General features: G+C 36.9%; 1 protein-coding gene across 1 annotated transcript in view; it reads left to right on the plus strand.

The window, feature by feature from the left end:
* FBXL17 (F-box and leucine rich repeat protein 17) overlaps positions 1 to 22,800 on the plus strand; it is a 512,446-nt gene that overhangs the window by 139,764 nt on the left and 349,882 nt on the right. Inside the window, 1 exon segment of the mRNA XM_032403887.1 lies at positions 22,610 to 22,717. Coding sequence (XP_032259778.1) covers positions 22,610 to 22,717 — 108 coding nt within the window.

Below are 22,800 nucleotides of genomic sequence, written 5' to 3' on the forward strand. Positions count from 1 at the left end.
CCCAGCTTTGTGAATAAAATAGTGTTTACCTCCCTGCTTTTGGGGAAATTTGGTATCTATACAGTTTTCTTGGGGACCTAGAATTATTCCTTTGACTTTTTACCCTCATATCAAAGCAAGGCATAGTCTGATAAATTTTCATGCATCTTTCTGTATGTAGTAGAATATACTGAAGTGGTATTAAATTGTCAGGTATATGTGCATTGCCAACTTTCAGATAACAAATGACTGCTGGAATCCATACCAAATATATTACTATGTTTTTACCTCATTTTAATTATTTCATTTGTTCTAGAAATTTTAGGAGCAGTTTGAAAGTGATGTTCTTTTAGAATTCTGGTTTATCAGAATTTGTTATCAACATGGTATTCTGTCTTAACAAAAAGCTTGCTGATTTGATTTTGTGCTTATGATGCTTTTTAACCCTGTCAAGCACTGTTCTTCAGTCATGTATTAGTATGTTTCCCATTGTTGCTTAATTGCTCTGAATCTTCAATACCTAAGCCAGTTCTATATCTGATAACAATAACAACAAATCTCCCGGCTAGGAAATTATGAATGGGAAGAATCTTAGGAATAAGCTAATTCATATTACAGATTAAGAAACTTTATCAATATATGGCCAAATTGTTCTCCAAAGTGCCTAAGCCATTTTATGCTCTCACCAATAATGAAAGGGAGTTCTCTTTATATCCTCTTCCACACTCGTCCAAGAACTTTAAGATTCAGCAATTCTGCTGCTAGGTACAAACTTGTATACACATAAATGTCTTACAGAGGCTGTTGTACATGTGTTCAAAGAGACGTGCAAGAATTTTCGTTGCCACATTATAATAATTTAAACATCAATTAATAAGATAATTGACAAATAAATCACTGTATATTAAAGAATTGGAAATGGTTAAATTAGTGGAGTAGATCTACATGTATCACCATGTCTGCATCTCAGCAACATAATGTTGAATGAAAAGATGAAAGCAAATTGTAGAAGGATATATACAATATCCTATTTATATAAATAGTAAAACCTGTAAAACACCACTGATAAAGGATGGTGGAATATTATTTGGCTTTATACAAAGGGTTTATATAATGTGGAGAAATGTGTGTTATGTATAACAGGGTAGAAGATTGTCTGTGATTATAGCTACAGGAAAATGGCTGTATAATGTGTTTACTGTTCTGTGTCCTTCTGTTTGTAACTTGCTTGTCCTGTAGTTTTGCCAGCTTCTTTTGGCTCAGTGTCAAAGAATCTTGTGAATTTAGAAAACCAGATATTAGATTGTATCAGAATAATAAAGTCTGGCTGTGGGAAGATTTCTATTAAACTGTTGTTCGATTCATCTGATAAGGGATCAGGCATTTATTGAGTAGCTGCTATACATCAAGGGATCAGACTTGATTTTCTTGTTCTCATTAAACAAGAAAATAACTGAAAACAACCATTTTTGAATAAACATACGAGATTTACATCCTTATTACAGTGAAGAATCTCTAAATGAGAATAACGTTGAGATCTTACTTTGCAGGGTGGTCAGAGTAAGAAGTGAGATAATTCCCACTGGTGGATGTGCAGGAACGGGCATTCTCTTCAGTGGCTCCTATCAGTCAATTCAGTCTTCCTGAAAGACAGTGTAGCAAAATCTCTCGAAATTAAAAACACACATATTCTTGGACCCAGGAGTTGCATTCTAAGGAATCATTGCAAATAACTACAAAATGTACCTAGCAGGATATTCAGTGAAGTATTGTTTGCAATAACCAAACAAAATAAACAACAAAAGGGGAGACAACTTAGATACCCGTCAGTATAGGATTGGTTAAATAAATTTGCATTTTCACATGCTAGAACACCATGCAGCTCTTCCTGTGCAGTAACTGAGATAGACCCGTGCACGTTGAGATGGAAGGGTCTCCAGGAGGTTGTAAGTGAAAAAAGAAAGCTGCAGAGCAATGTATCAAGTATGAAACAGCTGTATAAAATTAGAAGGAAAAACAAACAAGTACCTAAAAACAAAACAAATACATTAAACAATTTTTTTTTATAAGCAATTATAAGGAACCTAAGGGTGATTACCTTTGGGAAATGAAAATGAAGAAGAGATGGCTTTTACTTTTCATTTTGTACCTTTCAGTACACTTTATACTTTCTATAGTAAGACATGTTTATCTAATATTTTTTGAAATGGCAGTAGAGATTACCTCAGATTTTTGTCTCCTCACCCTCCACCCTTATTCCTCTTAATGATAAAATAATACCAGCTACAACAAGGAAACAAGCAAAAATGAGCAAGTGAGGGGTTATGTAAAACACAAAACAATTATGTTTTCAGTGAGCGTAGACGGTCACTGAAAAACACCCTTCAAAATAGGTCATTATTAATAGTTATTTATTGTCTTGATAGTTTAAAACATGATGTAAAGGTCAGGACAGTAATGGCTAAAGCCAATTGGTCATTAACTGTGGTAATCATTGACCTTAAAAAGGAGAATTGGTCTTCTAAATGATTTTCTCAAGTTGTTAATAACTGTATTTGAAGATTAGCAGTTATATTGTGATGGTGACAAGCGTGCCAAAAGACATTGGCCCCATTCATATGAAAAATTATGTTTTTAGTGTGTAATTTGCAATAGTATTCAATCAAAATTATTCATTCTTTCTAAAAAGGAAAAAATTGATTGGTAGCAGTCACAGTGCCAAGGTTAGCATTAATGGTGCTGAAACATCTAAATTTCCTGGCTTTTAAACCTTTTAAAAACCTTTGAAGAGATTTATATGGCTGCTTAGATATGTAACAGTTCTTAAAAAATAATAAGGTCACTTTTTTCTTGCATGCAAAAAACGTGTTTTGCTAGATGTAGAGGAGAGTTGTCAGCTTTTCCTAACTATTTTTACAATCTCTTCATTCATTGGGGTTTACTTTTGGGTAAAGGAAAGAAGACTTACTTAGTGGTGGCTCTGATGGGATTTTCCCTGCACTCATATTTTGTTAGTATGGGAATATGTCTAATTGTGGGCAGGTGACCTCTAATAGCATGTTCTTAGAAAATATGGGTCATAATATGTTTTGTTCTTAGCTTTGCACTGCTCCTCAGGGCATCTTGCTTGGAGTAGTACATTATGAACTGAGGCCAGAGTAGATAGCATTTCTGAATGCAGGGGTGCAGTGCTCCTTTTTCTTTCTGTTTCTGTGTAAGTTGCATTCTTATGCAAGTTCATCGCCTTACAAAGGTAGCAGATCAACCAGCTTCATTCTTTGAATAAGTTAAATGTAGAATTCTCCGGTGGTGCCTGGGTGGCTCAGTCGTTAAGCGTCTGCCTTCGGCTCAGGTCATGATCCCGGAGTCCTGGGATCGAGCCCCGCATCGGGCTCCCTGCTCTGCGGGAAGCGTGCTTCTCCCTCTCCCACTCCCCCTGCTTGTGTTCTCTCTCTCGCTGTGTATCTCTCTCTGTCAAATAAATAAACAAAATCTTAAAAAAAAAAAAAAAATGTAGAATTCTCCTAATTTATAATAAAATATGCATGGTGCTGTTTGTAATACTGATTAGATATGTTTTCATAAATTAACATATTGGTACAGAATAAAGCAGTATATTTTGTAGTGTTTGGCCAGATCGTAAGTAGAATCAGCCTTCACTTTTAATCATTTGTTCCTGCCATGATTAAAAATTATCTTCAGGGTTTTCTATCAGGCAGGTGCCTTCCTGGCTTGTTGCATCCCTTTTGAGATTGAGAGAGACTAAAATCCCCCTTTCTTAAAGCAGTAACAGAGACAAAGCATGCCTACTCCTTATAGTGCAGGATCAGGAAGGAGTTAGGTCTCTAGGCCAGGGGATCAAGATCATGTGTCCTTTTACTGGTTGAGAGAGAAAAGGATGGGAAAGGGAATTACGATGGGTTGAACCTGGCTTTGAATTTTTCTCGGTCTGTTCTTGCTTTAATGTTTCGATGTCAAATATAATACAGAAAACTCAAAAGGAGAAGGAAAGTCTAATTTATTTATCCATATTTTAACTTTTTCTGTTGCTCCTCTGTACTTTCTAATGTTCCAAGATTATTTTTTTTATTGTGTCCTTTCCATTTCAAGAACTTTCTCTTGTTGTTCTTTAGAGTAGATCTGCTGGCAACAAATTTTGTAAGTTTTTATCTGTGAATGTCTTGGTTTCCAATTCATTCCTGAAGGATTATTTTTGCTGGCTACAGGATCCTGGCTTGAAAGTTCTTTTCTTTCAGCACATGAAAAATAGTTGTCCCATTTGTCTCTGGTGTCCATGTTTTCTGATTAGAAACCTGTTGTAACATTGAATTGTTTTTCAAATTCTAGTGTGGAGAGATTTTGCTGCTTTCAAGATTTTTTTTTTGTCTTTGGTGTTTAGGAGTTTAGTTATGATATGTCTTGGCATGTATTTTTGGGGGTTTATCCTGTTTGGGGCTCATTCATCTTGAATTTGTAGGCTTATTTCTTTAAATTTGGGGAAATTTCTTCTGTTATTTCTTTGAGTACTCTTTAGTTCCACATTCTTTCTCCTCTTATTCTGGAATTCTGATGATATGAATGTTCAATCTTTTGATTTAGTTACACAGGTACCTAAGGCTTTTGTCATTTTTTTTTTTTGTGTGTGTATTTTAATTTTGTTTTCCAGATTGGGTACTTTCTATTGTTCTGTCTTCAATTTTATAGATTCTTTCCTCTCTTGTCTTTATTCTGCTGTTGAGAGTATCCAATAATTTTTTTGGTTATTTTACTTTTCAGTCCATTTGGTTCTTCTTTATATCTTCAGTTTCTTTAGTGATACTTCTATTTTTTTATTTGTTTCAAGAATATATGTAATTGTTCACTGAAGCATTTTTATGATGGCCAATTTAACCTTCTTCATCAGATAATTCCAACATCTGCATCATCTTGGTATTGGCATCTCTTGATTGTCTTTTCCTGGGAACCTGAATACAACACAGTGGTGAACTCTCTGGATTGTCTTTTTTCCCTTATATATCCTTGACTGGGTGCTGGAGAAGCCAGCAATCTGGAAACATCACTGAGCATAGACAACAAACAAACAAACACCCTTCAAAAAATGGCCTCAGGAAAACTCTGCTGTGCTGGTGTTTCTAGTCAAAGGATCAGAGTCTGAATGTGTTTGTTTTATATATGATGCCCAGGGTTTTTGCTGTACTTAGTGGGACGAGTAGAATAGTTCGTCCTATTCTGGAACCACAGTGCTAGCTTGAATGTTAATTCCTGACACCTGACAGATAGGAATCATGTCCCACTTCCTAGCTTTGTGTAGATAAGTGATACAAGCTGTCAGAAGCCATGAATACTCTGAAGATGTTTAGAAGGCAGTAAAAGCTAAATGGCATGAGTAAAACTAAAATATGCTCAAAACTTCGTAAAAATCAACTTTGAATATCAAAAGTTTATATATTAATTTTATAAAGGCATATTATGTTAAAAATTTCAAATCTGAGGTTAGAAAGAATCTGATATTAATAGTAAAATAAATTTAATTGTAGTATCTTATATTTTTATGAGAATGAACTTATTTATGGGAAAGCCTTAATCTGATAGTCTTATCTCCATTTTACAGAATATGAAACTGTGGTATAGAAGATTCAGTATTATATCCAAGCTGGCCACAGTCCTGCCTAGGGCAGAGCCAGAATTTGATACCTGGATTTTTTCATTCTTAGCATGTATTTTGTACATTCACATCTCTGGACCCTCGTACCTCTTGTTCTGTCACGGTCCTACCTTACCTCCATGCCTGTGATGCTCTTTTAAAGGTCTCTCCTTTTGCAACTTTTAAGATACCTTTTGGTCCCTCTACAAATTTATAAAACAAATTGCTTTGTCTTCTGTGATCCCAAAGTAATTTTGCAATACTATTTTAGCATTTATCTCATGTTATTATGGGTATTTGTGTATATTACCTTCCACTACCACGTACACACATACATACTAGACAGGGCCTTTACATAGCTGATGATAAACATTTATGAACTGAATTCAGATTAAAATCTGACTTCCAGTTAGGCACTTTACTATGTTCCTTTGCATCCTCTGAATATAATGAACTATACAATGTTAGGTGAGTACAGATTGCCCAAGATTTTAAGAGACCAAGCCTCCTCAACTAAACCAAAAACCTCATTGAACAAAGCTATGTTTGTTTTGATGCTTTAGTGGTTTTTTTTCTTTATGAAACTGAAAATTTAGGTTTCACCCCAGACTAACATATAATCTTTTGCATCTTTTGCCAAATTAACAGATTCATTTGAAAGCAATTGTACTGAGCTTGTATTACATGGGTCCTTTATATGCATTATCTCTTGTAATCCTCACAACAACTTGATGGGGGCAAATAATATATAGTAGCTCTATTTAAGATGACAGTATTGGGATTTGGAGAGATTAAGTATGTGGCTAGTGTATAGTGAAATGAGTGATTCAGATCAGTTTTTGTGACTCCAGATTATAGAGATGCCTGTTTCACCCATTTCTTTTTATATACATGCTTGTACACATAGCGTTTGCCAGTTTCTGATGTCTACATTTTTTTTTAAAGATTTTATTTATTTATCTGACAGAGAGAGAGAGTGAGAGAGCACAAGCAGGGGGGAGCGCTGGGGTGGGGGGAGCGGCAGAGGGAGAGGGAGAAGCAGGCGCATCGCTGAGCAGGGAGAGCAATGTGGGGCTCGATCCCAGGACTCTGGGATCAATGACCTGAGCCAAAGGCAGATGCCCAACCGACTGAGCCACCCAGGCGCCCCTGATGTGTACATTTTGAAAACATGCAGAAGTGGGGGATATTTGTGGTAGAAAGACTAAGGAAAGTTACAAGTTGTATGTCATCTCTTCCTCATTCAACCCCTTGTACTTAGTTTTAATTCCAGTGGTTAGAGGGAGAGGGCCACAAATTGTATATGAGAGACAGACAGACATTGTGAGATGGTGGGCCCCAACAGAAAGGCTCTGGGGACTCAGGTGGGGAGGGTTGGCCGAAGTCAAGGAGGACGGATTCCCCTGGTTCCGTTGGTTCTACTTGTGCTGTGCAGGGGCATTCCAAGGGCTAAAATCTCAAGAGCTGCAGGAGATCACACTGTGACACTGGGGTGGTGGTGAGAGGCAGGACAAACCTTCAGTTCTGTTGAGTGGCTCTGCTGTAACAGACACGGAGCAACAGGAACCAGAGAAGGAGGAGCAGAACAAGTCAACACCTTGTGGGAATAGCAGCTAACAGATGGGCATTGGGCAGGAGTGAGGCATTGCTTTGGGCATCTCAGAAATGACTATGGAGAAAATTAAGAGATGCTAATTTCCATCAGTCAGACTAGTGGGGAATTTTAGCTCCCTAATTAGGTCATTAGAAGCAAATTTGACCCTATTTTATAGTCTCATATGAGTGAGGTCTGGGATACATTTGGTTTATATTGTTTTCAGACAAAATACAGATGAGAAGCTATGTGATACAAGCATCTTATCACCATGTTGCTGAAGCAGTTGGCTTTGTGAACTTCTGGAATGCATCCCTCTACTATATGTCTCATATTTGTGTACAGTGAAAGTACCTTTTAATACTGAGTTCTAACTGTATATCTTGTTTTGTAATCTAGCTGCATGTTGGAAAAATTTCTGATTTGTGTTTTGGTTCTAAACTAGTGAACTGACTCTATACAGTATTCTTCCTGTTCCTTAATAATTTTAAAAATTTTACATTTTTTTTAAAAATTATTTATTTATTTATTTGACAGAGAGAGAGAGATAGAGCAGGAACACAAGCAGGGGGAGTGGGAGAGGGAGAAGCAGGCTTCCCACCGAGCAAGGAACCCGATGCGGGGCTCGATCCCAGGACCCTGGGATCATGACCTGAGCCGAAGGCAGATGCTTAACGACTGAGCCACCCAGGTGCCCCCGAAAAAATTTTACATTTTTTTTAATGTAAAGGAAAAAAATATAAGCAGATTCTTAAAAACTTGGTTTTGGTCTACCCAAGCAAAATGTACTTAGATGTACTGTATATTGCTTTATAGTACATTTTCTTCTTATTGCATAGTTTATAGAACGATTTTAGAAGAAGAAAGGCCACTGGGGTGCCTGGTTGGCTCAGTCGGTAGAGCAAGCAACTCTTGATCTTGGGGTTGTGAGTTTGAGCCCCCCACTGGGTGTAGAGATTACTTAAAAAAAAAAAAAAACTTAAAAAAAATAAAGGCCAGGTATACATATAGTACTAATTTATATTTAATATCTTATATGTTAAAATAATTTATATTGTATTTTTTCTGATTTCTAAGAAAATGTATATTTTTTTTCTTAAATTTTTCTCAAAATGTATGAAAATTTTAGGTTAAAATAAAAGAATAAAGTTTAAAGCCCTCTCCCATGTTTTTTTCCCTGCATTAGTACTTTTCTTCTGTGACTACAAGAATAAAAATATTGATGTAGAACTTTGGAAAATAAGAAAAGCATAAAGAAAATTAAAATCACATTTATATAATCCCAGTACAAAGATGTGGTTAACATTTTATCTCTCAGTTTTTTCTCTCTGCGTATATGCTTAATAGAATCATATATCTACTCCTAATAATTGTATATTCTGCTTTTTCAATTATGTTGTGTTTTCCTCCTTCATTAAATGTTTTAAAAAATATGATCTTTCCTGGCCACATAGCACTCTATCAAAAATATACAGCATCAGTCAACCATTGTAATATATTAGGGAGGTTTCAGTTTTTGATTACTATAGATAGTGCTGCAGTGAGTATTCTGGTCCACAAATCTGTCTGCTTCTCTGCTTAGCCTGTTGCCTAGAGGTACCCAGAAGTGTTTTTCCTGTGTTTAAAATGTGTAAACATCCTTAAGACTTTTACACTGTAGTTTAAATAAATATAAATGAAATCATCTAGCATAGTACCTGGTGGACAGGCACTCAAATACTGACTTTTTTTAAAACAATAGAAATTCAGCATTTTATTTGTTGTTTCATCCTCAGTGATGATAGTTTTTCCAGTACCTGCCTTTCCTGAAATTTTTTAAAAGTAAACTCTGCACCCGAAGTGGGGCTCAAACTCATGACCCTAAAATCAAAAGTCGCATGCTCTACCTACTAAGCTAGCCAGGTGCCCCTCTTGGATTTCTTTTATTCATTCATTTACTCCATTCATTCATGCATTCATTCATGTACTCAGTAAATGTTTATTGAGCACCTACTATCTGTCAGGCCCTGTGCTACTGGTACATGTTAACTTGGACTTGGGGAAAGCATTATGAAAATACTTGAAAACTTCCTTGATCCCTGTACCTGGAGAAATGAATCTGTTCTTGACCTTGTACAGCATGAGCTCTCCCCTTTCTGAGCTTCTAATTTAAAAAATGAAGTGATTTATACAATATGCTTTCTTTTCTCTGCCAGAATGGACAAAGAAAATGCCTTCTTCGCATTCATGTTACTTAGCATGTCTGCTTTTGTGAAGGTTAAGTGTGCGTACCAAGTGGACTAGGTCAAGGGTGGGTGACGGACTCACCATCTTACTTCCAATTATTGTGGAAACCTTATTAAATGAGGTGGGATTTCATAAGCTGTTTGAAATGTAAGAAAGAACATTTAGTGAGCTATGAATGTATTTGTCTGACATGATGAAAAATGTATAACCTAATTTTAGGTTTTGTTTTTTGATGATAGGTTTTCTTGTTTAAAGAATGTTAACGTGAATATGTAAGAAATGTTCTATATTCATACATTAGATGTTTGTACTCTTTTTTTTCAACAAGTGATTATTGTCTTTCATTTATGATTAAAACACAGATTGTTAGGGCTTTATACCTTGGTTAGATTTTATTCATCCTGGGAAGCATTTTCTCCTGTTAAAATATTAAAGCCTAATCTGAAATATTTTCATAAACACAAGTGACTTTTTGAAGGTTGTGCTCTTGCTTCTGTGCATTTTCTTTTTGCATATTACACATTAGCCTCCCGAGGCGGGGGGGGTGTTCTTTGTTGCTATAGAATATTATACATTTAAATGAAATCCACTCATATTCATGAGTTAAAACACCTTTGTAGAAACCTTCCTTATAATTACAGATAAAAAACTTCGCTATTCTACTTATTACCCAACACCATGTATATTTAAAAGCATTACAAAGCCTAATTTTGGGTGTATATACTTTGTTATGCCTTACAAAGCCTTTAACAATAGGAATGTGCTGTCATATCTAAGTGCTTAGAGTAAAATAATTTGTCAAGTTCAAACATTAATAATAGAATCAATGTACCCTAACAAAATAAAATTATTTGGGTTATTTCCTTTTATTACCTGTTACTTAAAATATATTGCAAAATACAGGTGAACCTGTTGTGTGCTTGTTAAACTTGTTACTGATATTTTACCAACCAGAAGTCTCATTTAACTTGTGTTCTCCCCCCCCCCCCCCCCGCCATACATAACTTCAGCCTGGTGAACATGTATAGAGTAGAACAGTTTATGAATTGTTATTTCCATTTACAATGACTTGGTGGTGGCCGGTGGGACATACTACAACAGAGATTTTCATTAAGTGCTAATCTATTTCTATCAAGTATAATGATAAGAGTAAAAATTAACTTAGTACAATAATGTTCCAGCTTCATGGAATTGGGGAAAGGAAATGTATACACTGAGTAGTGGCTATCGTTTTTTGAGCACTTTGCATGGTAGGTGCTTAGCACATTGATTCTCTTGGAATGCTCACAAGAATTCCATTAGGTTCATATCTTATTTTCACACTTTTTAGATAATAAATAACTTCCTTAAAGTGACACAGCCAGGAAGAGGTGGAGGTGGATTGCAACCTAGGCAGTCTGAGTTCAGTGATTTCTTAGACAGCCATATAATCTGATGTTTCTATTTGAGATAAATAAAAAGTTTAATATCACTGATTTGAAATTAATACAGTAACTGCGTTTAAGGGATGCCTGGTTGGCTCAGTCAGTTAAGCGTCTGCCTTCAGCTCAGGTCATGTTCCCAGGGTCCTGGGATCAAGTCCCGCATCGGGCTCCCTGCTCAGCAGAGAGCCTGCTTCTCCCTCTGCCTGCTGCTCCCCCTGCTTGTGCGCGCTCTCTCTCTCTGACAAAATCTTTTAAAAAATTGTGTTTAAGGGGCGCCTGGGTGGCTCAGTCGTTAAGCGTCTGCCTTCAGCTCAGGTCATGGTCCCAGGGTCCTGGGATCGAGCCCCACATCGGGCTCCCTGTTGGGCGGGAAGCCTGCTTCTCCCTCTCCCACTCCCCCTGCTTGTGTTCCCTCTCTCGCTGTGTCTCTCTCTGTCAAATAAATATCTTTAAAAAAAAAATTGTGTTTAAAATGCTTTCATTCCATATTATGACCAGCCACTTAAGAAACGGTACAACAGTGGGCATAAAAGATTCAGGAGAAACATGAGGACAAGGAAAGGCAAGACCCAGAGAAAGGAGTTGAGTTGAGGTGAAGTGACAGATGGAAAGGGGAGAGGAAAACAAATGGCTTGCAGAGAAAGAGGGATTCTGGCAGAGGTTGGGGAAGGAAGCAGAGGATGCCTAGTTACATAGGTAAAGAAAGAACCAGAGAAAGTTTGGAAATCTAAGTAAAATTACTTTTATTATGGCTGGCTTTTCCCTTTGTGAATTTTAGCACGCTTTTTGAAATACTAACTAGCTTTTCTGCTATTCAGAATTCTTCCACTCTTCTTTGTGTGTTAGCCCTCTGGGACTTAATTTCATTTCACCCTTTATGATGAAACTTCATTCAAGGTTAGATGATTCAGAATTCAAGTTATATGTATTACTTCTATTTTTTCCTATTTTCTTACATAACACGATACACATATGCATAATGAAATTTTCATAAGTGATCTTTCTGATGGATTTAATTTAGTCTTCAATCATACTCTTGTGAATTTCTCTTTTATGCTCTTTGAAATGAATCCTCAAACTAACCATATCTGTTAATTTAAAGGATTTATTTAGAAATGAAATAAAGTTTGACAGAATGGAAAGACTTTACTTTCAGAGAACGGAAACTTTTTTTTGGTGATAGGACCAAAGAATTAATTGTATGTGTATGAAACAACTACTTTGTTTTCAATTATGTGTACTTATTACTTAATTGATCCCAGATTTAGTGCTTAAATAGATTCTTTGGTTTTATTTTGAGTATATTATTGATTTTGTTGTAATGAAAAGAGTATGGGGCTCATATGTAACCTTGGGCAAGCTACTTTAACTTATCTACTTCTTCATTAGTAAAATAGAAACCATACCTGCCCATTTATCTCACTGAGTGTACAAATGTGTATGTGTACTAGAAAATACTTTATAAATATTATTGCTAAATACATCTATGATTGTTACATTAGGAGATTGCTTTTAGATTCACCCTTCCGTTAATTAAAGGATGAGCAGATGCAGAATAGACTAATTCTTCTGTTTCATTTAGATTATCCAAATATTGAATTTCAATAAACTAAAGCATTATTAGTCAAAGAAACTTGGTCAGCAAATTACAAGGAAGTGGTTAAGTTACACCCAGCCTATCATAGATCTTTTTAATAGGGACAAATATCTGTGCCCTTAGTTCTGGACCAATGTCTTTCCCTTTCACAATACTTTTAATGCATAATTTATAAATCTCTTTTTATCAGCCAATCTGACTTTTCCAAACCCAGACTAACATTAAGCAAGATAGAATGAGCAAAAATCAGGGAAGGTCAAATAAGCCATCAAATGATCAGATTCTTATTGGACGCTAATGGAATTCTAGACTTTTAGAAAATGATTAGTTACGAATTTCAATGCCCTTGTTGACAAAGGGTCAGTTTTTATAAAATTATGGTAAAATCTTAATGAGATTTTTAAAGCACTCTGTTGGATTATTATCTCCATAAAAACTATACATAGTTCATATTAAGTCTTACATGAACATTTTTGCTGAAATGATAATGACATCATGGCTATGATTTTTAAAAGAGCCTTATCTTTTAGAGATATACTAAATATTTGCTGATAAATGTGATGTTTTATAAGTGGATGGGGTTATTGATGAAACAAGGTTGGCCATGAATTAGCAATTATTGAAACTAAATGATTGGCAAATGGAGGTTTATTTTACTAGTTTGTCTTCTATTGTATATTTTTGAAATATTCTATAATAAAAAGCTAACAGAGGAGAGGTGGGTAGGGGGACGGGCGAAATAGATGAAGGGGATTAAGAGAATTAAGAGGTACAAACTTCCAGTTATTATAGTAATAATATTGTTATAATGTGGTAGGTGACAGGACTACATTTATCATGGTGAGCATTGGATATATAGAATTGTTGAATCACTATGTTGTACACTTGAAACTGATATAACATTGTATGTCAACTATACTTCAATAATAAAAAAGCTAAAAACTAAATTTCAGTGCTTTGTGCTTCTGATTTACTTAATGAAATAATTATATCATGCTAATTTAAAGTCAGGGTTGTATTAGCAAATATGAGGTCTTGAATAATCCTTGTTTTTCTCATGATATATAAAATCAGTATTTATTATATCTCTCTACTGAAAAGATATCAGGCATCTAATTAAGACTTAGCTTCAGATGTTTGGAGGAAATCTTATTTGTAATAATTAAGTGTAATTTTTAGTCATATTTTTGGTTCCTTTCCATGTGAACTACGTAAGAATGGCATATATAGAATGTAATAATTCAGTGACTGTATTAATATAGTGATCACATTTGCATCAAATGTTAAACATTTGTCCTCCTCACTAAATTGTTGATAAACTCCATGAAGGCAGTCTGTAGATCTTAATTGTTGTGTGGTACAGTGTATGTGGCATATAGCATGGGCTCAGTAAATATTGTTGTCTGATCATGGTTTAAAAGAAAATGATGTTTAAATAAGCTGCCTTTAGATTTCTTTTAAAAATCTATTAAAGGTATGAAATTTTTATTAAATGAAGAGCACCGTGGTGAAGGTCTTAACTGAAATGACTTATAAAGCAAATCTATACTGTTTTGTCTCCATAATTATTTCCTGTTATGTACAATTGCCATTTTTTTGGTGTTTTTTTGCAATATTGTTTCACAGAAGGCTTTCTAGTCCACTAATTGTGAAAGATATACAGAAAAGCAAAGGAAGATGAAAATGAAAATGAAAGATCTTTTGTAGATCTTCAAGATTTGATGAACAAATGGAGAAATTTTTATTGTGTTCCATTTTTAAAGATCCTATACGTATAATGTGTATTTACTGGGTATTTAAATAAAAGTTATTCCATTTGGGATTTTCACCATCGCAGTACTTGGCGTACTCACTGTCAGTTGTCAGGTGTGGGTGCTCACTGATTCTGGCGTGTGGCTGTGCCTCACCAAGGCGACATGGACTCTGCTGTGGCCACAGTCTTCTGTCCAGCTTCTTTGAGGCCAAACTATCCATTTGGCTGGTCCTGTGTATACCTGCTGGACTTTGCTGTACAACTTTCCCTTCATCACCCTTCTCTTAGAGCCTTTAATGAATGGCTCCATTAGTCATGGGCCTGCAGTATATTTTAGCTCTACATTTCTTATATTACCAATAAAACAGATTCCTCCATTATCAAGTCAAAACCATTCTGCCTGGCTTTCAGCCCTTCATAATCTGGTTACGTCTTCAACCTTGGTTTTCAGATCTAGTCAGAAGGCCTTGGGAAACTGAACTGAACTAAATTGGGATGCAATGTACAGACTGAAATATTCCCAGGAATCTCTCTAGTAATTGTGGGAGCCAGACCTGTTCCTATACAGCCTTTAGCTTCTGCTCTTAGAGGCAGGGACTGTGCCTTATCTTCATACTGTGTTAGTACTTAACATGAGGTGACCTGCCCTCCTCTCATGCTCTCTCTCTCAAATAAATAAATAAAATCTTAAAAAAAAAAAAAAAGGGATTTAAGAAACTGAGCAACTGTGAATGAAATAAGCCCTTCATTAAATACTCTATAAACATGACTTTTTTATTTTTAAAGATAGTGCTGATTTAGTAGACTGGGGTAGTCATTTACTACTGGGGTCACTTCTCTTCTGCTTTCTTAAACCCATAATCCATTCAAATGGTCACTCCCAAATGGTTCCTCAAACAACCAAACTCTATTCCACCTGGCTCCTGCCTGGCATCCATATGGCTTTTCTTGTCTGGTGAATCTTACTAAACTGGAACACATGGAAATGTTTTGCCCTTCGGTTATAATGCTCAGTTAGAACCCAACCTAAGCAGATTGCTTTATGCTGGCTCTGTTTTGCATTCAGAAGATGAGGGCACCCCACAGGCCCACTGACCACTTTGGCTGTAAGAGATGAAAAAAATAATCAAAGGTTAGCATTCCTCCTGAAAAATTCCCTAGGAAGTAGACTCGTGATGCCCTTGATCCCTGTTGCTCTTTTTCCCTGAGTTAGAAAGCCTTGAATGGGTTCTGAGGTCTTGAGTGGGATTTACCAGGGATGCCGCTAATTTCCCCACTGTAGTTTTCCTGTCCACTCCAGATTTTCTTTGAAAATCCCATCCTTAGCTTCATGAAGCCATTTGTCTCATTCTTTGACGCTTGGAACAAATAAGATAAACAATTCACATTTTCTTGGCATTAGAAGGATTTGTTGTTTTTCAGTACTGAACCAACAAGCCATTAACGTGCATCAAAACAGTACTTCAGGTATTCATTCGTTTTTATTTTTGGGGCTTCTGTGGTATGCCAGGTCCTGTGCCCAGCACTGGGGGTAGAGTAGTAAATGGGATAGATGGGGAGACCAAATATGAATTTAAGAAACAAAACAAATGATCGAGGTGGAAAAAAAAGAGAGAGGCAAACCAAGAAACAGACTCTTAACTACAGAGAATAAACCGATGGTTACCAGAGGGGAGGTGGGTGGGAGGATGGGTTAAATAGGGGATGCGGAATAAGGAGAGCACTTGTGATGAGCACCAGGTGATGTATGGAAGTGTTGAGTCACTAAACTGTACACCTGAAACTCTTATTACACTGTATGTTAACTAACTGGATTTTAAATAAAAACTTAAAAAAGACCCCCAAAATAGGACTGTTTCTGGATTGATTCTGTAAGAATCATTAAGAAAACTTATTAAAAGTATGTATCTCTAGGTCCTGGATTACTAGGTTTGGGTGAAATATTTTTTTAAGTTTTTTGAGCAAGGTCAAGAAATAGTTTTATATTAGTACACTCATGTACATTCTATAATGCCAGCAGTATAGCCATGTCCAAAGGGTGCTCTACCTTTTTAGAATTAGTACTACAAATTCCTTTCATTCCCAGGTATCTGATAAAGACAGATCTCTCCTCCCACATTCCAAGGAAACATTTAAGTGTTAAAATAAGAATAAAATTGCATCTCTTCATTTAGAATCCTGAAATTTATGTAAAAGCTTCTCCCATCCTTACTTTTTTTTTTTATTCTAATCCTTTCTAGATGAGGGCATTTTCTTGGATTACCAGTTTCTACTTCTGTGGCTTTGTAATTCACTACTATTAATCCTGCTTCTTTAACAGTTCTGAATTAGATTACTCCAACCCTCTCCTATGTGTCCCTCTTTTGGGAGGGTTCTCAGAATATACAAGACTATCACAGTGGTGGCATCACACCTCTCCTACCTGCAGAGATGAAAAAAGTAATCAAGGGTAGCCTTTCTCTTCACCCTTCACCCTAGCACTTCACCCATTGTGCCTTGATCCCTGCCACTCTACTTCTTTGGCCCTGAAGGGAAGGCCTTGAATTTGCTCTTGCATTTGAGTGAGATTAGCACCATGAAATGAATCACAACCTAGTTTGTATAAGGTAAAGAACATGTGTTTTAAAACCTAAAAGATTGAAGTTTAAGCCCCACTTTTTTTTGCCACCTTGTAGTTGTGTAATTTCAGGGAAGTCAGTCTCTAATAGGCTTATGTTAGTCACCTATGAAATGGAAGTAAGGATACCTCTTACAGCTGTAATGAAGATTCCAGATGATGCAGAGAGAGGACTTAGCTTGGCATAGGGTAAGGCCTAGATAAAGTAGGCATTTTTATTTTCTAGCTGTTTTATCACCTACTCCTCTTCAACTCTGGCTGCGAGGACCCCAAATCTTTACTGAGTACGAGCTGTGTGCAGAGACTGAATACACAGTCCAAAATCACATTTATAAACAGCTACTTTCCAAGCAAAATTAGTGACCCTGTACTGCTCATCTTCTGCTCTTTCTCTTCCAGTCAAGAGTTTTTTAGTCATATATGGCCATCTCCACCACAGTGACTATTACACTTCTCCCCTATATCAGAATTTTTTAGGTCTATTATTTCTACCTCCTGGAGATGTTTCTCTCTTGTCCCCATGTTAGATCTCAAAAGAAAGATATCTGATGAGTGCAGCTCCCAAGAGTTTATGAGAAACAGCATCCTCTTCCTTTTTCCCTTTGCTCCCTGAATTACTGGTTTTCATTTGCTTCTAGGTTAGCCACTGGAGAAGGCCCCCTTAAGATTCACAAACCGAAGCTGTACTAGAACCTTTGTGCATGTTTGTGTTATTTAGGCTTTTCATGGTTCTCTCCACTCTGAGGACACAACCGACATTCCTTACCACCAGTGCTTTTCTCATCGTAACACTAAATGCACCTGCATCCTCTTTATGCAGGAGTAAAAGTGTAGCTTTTAGAATACCAATTTAGGGATATGGTCCTTCTCTACCTCTGCGATGTGAGGAGATAACACTATTGAATCTGAGTTCATCTTCCTTTTTCTCTCCATCACAGCTTTGACTAAAAGATCAAAATTTGCTTTGCAAGCTGATCTCATCCTCCCCTTCTTTTATGATGTTTCTTTCCAAAACCTGAGCTACATTTCTGTTTGCCTACCAGTTCCTGTCTGCTGCCTGGTTTTCCCAGTCTTTGAGTATATATTATCCTTCAAGGCCAACCATTCCAGGTTGGAGTCTAGTTTTGTTTTGTTTTGTTTGTTTTGGGTTTTTTTTTCCCCCAAGCAGGCTCCATGCCCAGTGTGGAGCGCAACGTGGGTCTTGAATTCACGACCGTGAGACTGAACAGACTGAGCCACCCAGGCATCCCCCAAGTTGGAGCTTTTTAGCATTACTCCATAGTATATGGTTTTTTAAACAAATGGTGATAGGACAATTGGATGTTTGTATGCAGAAAAATGAACACTTTGCACTATTCACACAAATTAACTCCTAGAGCACCGTAGACCTAAATGTTAGAGCTAAGACCACCATTAAGAAAATGAAAAGACAAGGCACAGAATGGAAAAAAATATTTATGAAACAAATATCTGATAAAGGACTTTGTATCCAGAGTATATAAAGAGCTCTTACAACTTAATAAGACAACCCAGTTTTTAAAATGTGTAAAAAATGAAACATGACTCAGAAATTCTTCTAGATATTTATCCAAGAGAAATGAAAATGTATGTCCATACAAAGTATTGTATGTGGATGATCACAGCAGCATTCTTTATCAAAGCCCAAACTGGAGACAATCCAAATATTTATCGTCTGGTGAACAGATAAAAGGTATTGTCACTATATAATGGAATTCTGCTCAGCAAGAAAATGAGCCAACAACTGATACATGTAGCAGCAAGGATGAACCTCCAAAACATTATGCTAGTGAAAGAAGCTAGAAACAAAAGACTGCTTATGGTATAATTATTTTTATATGGAATTTCTAGAAAAAGCAAAAGTACAGTGATGGAAAGCAGGTCACTGGTTCCCTGGGGCGGGAGCTGTGTTTGACTGCATATGGGCAAAAGGATAAAGAGAATTTTGGGGGTGGTGCAATGGAAGCACTCTAAAACTGGATTGTGGTGATGGTTGCACAGCTGTATAAGTTAATAAAACTCAATGAATTATGCCTTCAAATGGGTGAATTTTATAGTATATAAATTATAACTCAATCAAGCTGTTTAAAAAATTGTCCATAGCACTTGGGTTATGAGATAGCTACCCAGTTTTTGCTTCTTCTATCCCCAAGAAGATGACATAATCCCTTGTCCCTTCAGCAGTATTTCTCAAGCTTCTGGTGCATAAGAATCACCTGAGGGGGTGCCTGGCTGGCTCAGTCCATAAAGCATGAGACTCTTGATCTTAGGGTTGTGCATTTGAGCCCCATATTGGGTATAGAGATTACTTATAAATAAATAGATTGGAAAAAAAAATCATCTGGGGATCTTATTAAAATGCAGATTAGGATTCAGTAGGTCTGTGGTGGGGTCTGAGATTTTGCATTTCTAACAAGTTCCAAGTGATGCCAATGCTGTTGGTTTGAGGGCTGCACTTCGAATGAAAGGCCTTGGCACTTGTTCATAACCCAGGCTGCATGCACATTAGACTGTCTTGGGGAGCTTTTAGAATAAAATTGATGCAGCTCTCTGCCAGAAATTAAATTGGGAAGCTCTTCAGGTGATTCTGATGTGCAGTCAGGCTGAGAACCGTAACAAAATGGGATTCTTTTTACCATAGTGGATCAATAATAAACTTCTACCTATGTCTTCCTCACTCTCATCCCACAGTTTAGCCCATAACCTAGAGCCCCCAAATTATGATCAGAATCTCTTGGAATAAGTAGGTGAGTAAGCTAGCACACTTTGACTACACTTTTTTTTGAATTATTTTCTTACACATGGCAACCCCTTAGTCCTGGCTAAGAATTAGAATACAGAAGAAAGGAGAACATGCAATGATTATGATGATAATAGCTAAAATGCATTGAGCAATTACAATGTACCTTGCACTGTTCAAAACATTTTACATGCATTATCTACCCTCATATTTTACCCTGTGAGCTAGGTACTAGTATCTTCTCTGTTGTATAGAAGGAACAAAGTATAGAGAGATGAAATGACTTGCTTAAAATCACACAGCTAATAAGTGGCCCACCTGGGATTTGAAAAGAGGCAGTCAAGCTGCAGGGTCTCAGAGAAGCTGACACTCACCAGTACCTGCCTCTTGTTTTTGCCAGACGTTTAGCCTCCAATTTCTAACTGATTTCCTATCCTTGGGAATGGAACCAGACCCCACCCAAATCTTCAAGGCCCTTTTATTAGTCTTCTAAAACACCCCCAAGCCTACTAATGTTTCTGTCCCCCAAGGACTTACTCGGTCTTGCTTGACTTAGGTTGGTGCTGAAGGCTCCTCTGAGCTCTCTTACTTTGATTGCTTGAGCTGAACGAGAGAGACCCGCAAACCAAATTTTTAATACCCTTTTTTCTTCTCTGTGAAAGATTTAACACCTTGTACCTGAGCTTTCTTGTGTCCTTAATCCTTATCTGAGTTCCTCTTCCTTCCTTGACGACGGATGCAGGAAAGGCTAGATGTTAGAGTGAGATTGGGCAGGGTATTTAACAAACTGACCACATGTATTTAACCTCTGTTAGCCCCCACCCCCTTTTTAAATAAGTAGAAATTGGTTTCCATTGGGGTTTCAGGTGATTTTAGTGCCTGCAATATTCTTTGTTAACATAATGTTTTTAGAAAGCTGAGTGTCAGGAAAGCCCATTTTTAATTTATCAATGGCACCCTTAGTCTTAATATGCTAAAGCATACTTTACTTTTGAGCAGAATTAATCTTTTATCAGATGTACCATGGATGCTGTTGGTTTCATTATTTTAGGAAAATGTTCTTGTGATTGTTTTAGAATTAATGCTACCCACATACCTTTATTTTCCAATATCTATTCAGAATAGATAAGGAAGATACAAAGAGTCACCCATAATAAAGCTAATGCAAAGGAGATTTGTCTCTGCTGTTTGAAAAACTAACAAAGGTGTTTAACTTGTTGATTTCATCTTGACTGCGAGGAAAGTGAATCTGAAATTAAGCCTGTGGTAGAGAATATTTGGACCTTCTTTTATAAATTACCGCTTTGTGGAATAGTGAAGAAAATTTTAGCACAATTACAAGAGGATAATTTTATACATTGAAATTTTCCAGAGGTTGGGGGGAGACAAAAAAGCAATTTCACTCTGCCCTTTGTTTAAAGCAGGGTCAGGTAGAAGTGTCAAAAGCTGTCAAGGTAACTTCTTTGCAACACTTTTCACACGCCTACGAGTCACTCAAGAGCTTTTTAAAAATACAGATTCTTTGGCCTCACCCTTTTTGGTTCTGAAGTTTTAATAAACTCCTCAGGGGATTCTAATATGTATTACATTAGTCAGGGTTCTCTCGAGAAACAGAATATGTATGAGGGTGTGTGTGTTTCTATAAAGAGATTATTGTAAGGAATTGGCTCACACGTTTATGGAAGCCAAGAAGTTCCAAAATCTGAGGCTGCAAATCTGGAGACACAGAAAAGCTGATGATAGAGTTCTGATCGGAGTCTAAAGGCCTAAGAACCAGTAGAGCCAACAGTGTAAGTTCCAGTCCAAGTCTGAGTCTGAAGGTAGGAGACTGCTGTCTCAGCTTGAAGATAGCCAGATAGAGAGAGAAAGAGCAAGAGAGAGAGAGAGGGAGTGAGCAAATTCTCCCTTACTCAACTTTTTTGTTCCATTCAGACCTCAAATGGATTGGATGAGGCCCACTCACATTGGGGAGAACAGTCTGCTTTACTCAGTTTACCATTTCAAATGGTAATCTCATCAGAAATATCCTCACAGACACACCCAAGAATACTGTTTAATCAAATATTTGGGCACCCCATGGTATAGTCAAGTTGACACATAGAATTAATCACCACACTACCCAAATTAAAAGAATCTGAAGCCGTGAGGGGCAAAATTGGATTTCCTTGGAAGAAACACTTGAAAGGAGAAACCTTATAAAGAGAACTTTGTTGCATTTTAGGAACCAATTAGATAATTTGCATTATAAAAAATGTTCAGACTTGGCAAATCCTTAGAGGCAGAAAGTTGCCAGGGGTTGAAGGCAAGGGGTGGAGTAGGCGAGTGACTGCTAATGGACATGGGGTTTCTTTGGGAGTGATGAGCATGTTCTGGAATTAGATATTGGTGATGTTTGCACAACCTTGTGGATATGCTAAAAACCACCGAACTGTACCCTTTGAAAGGGTGAATTTTATAGTATGAGAATTATATGTCAGTAGAAAATTTATATGTTGAGAGAGATTGGATAGGAAGAAGTTATGGTAGAGACGTTGACATCTTTGAAATACTGAATGGAGCATTGGGCATTATACGCAAACAATGAATCATGGATCCCTACATCAAAAACTAATGATGTAATGTATGGTGATTAACATAACAGAATAATAATAAAAAAAAGAAATGTTTTCTATGAAGAAGTAAAAAAAAATGGGGTGATAGAGAAAAGGGGATGTGAGATGAAGGGAGACTATTTTTTAACTGCAGGAGATGGGTCCCTGGCTGGCTCAGTAACAAGAGCATGAGGCTTGTGATCTTGGGGTTGTGAGTTTGAGCCCCACGTTGGGTGTAGAGATTAAATAAATAAACTTAAAAAAACTCAGAGGGGATATTGCTGCATGTTTGTAGACAGATTCAAATGCTCCGATGGAAAGGGAAATATTAATGATGCAAGATAGGGCAGAGGGAATTTGCAGGACCAAATCCTTAAACTGACTGGAATAGCACCTTGAATAACGTTCTTCACGTCCTTTCCCTAGGTGACAGACCAGTCGGTGAAAGCATTTGCTGAACACTGTCCTGAACTTCAGTACGTTGGCTTCATGGGTTGTTCAGTTACTTCTAAAGGAGTCATTCACCTCACCAAGGTAGGTGCCGTGGCTCCATCTCCTTAGCGTTTCTCTCTTCCTTCCTTCCTTCCTTCCTTCCTTCCTTCCTTCCTTCCTTCCTT

Source organism: Phoca vitulina, unplaced genomic scaffold (genome assembly GCF_004348235.1).
Source record: "Phoca vitulina isolate PV1807 unplaced genomic scaffold, GSC_HSeal_1.0 scaffold6, whole genome shotgun sequence".
NCBI classification, from domain to species: domain Eukaryota; kingdom Metazoa; phylum Chordata; class Mammalia; order Carnivora; family Phocidae; genus Phoca; species Phoca vitulina.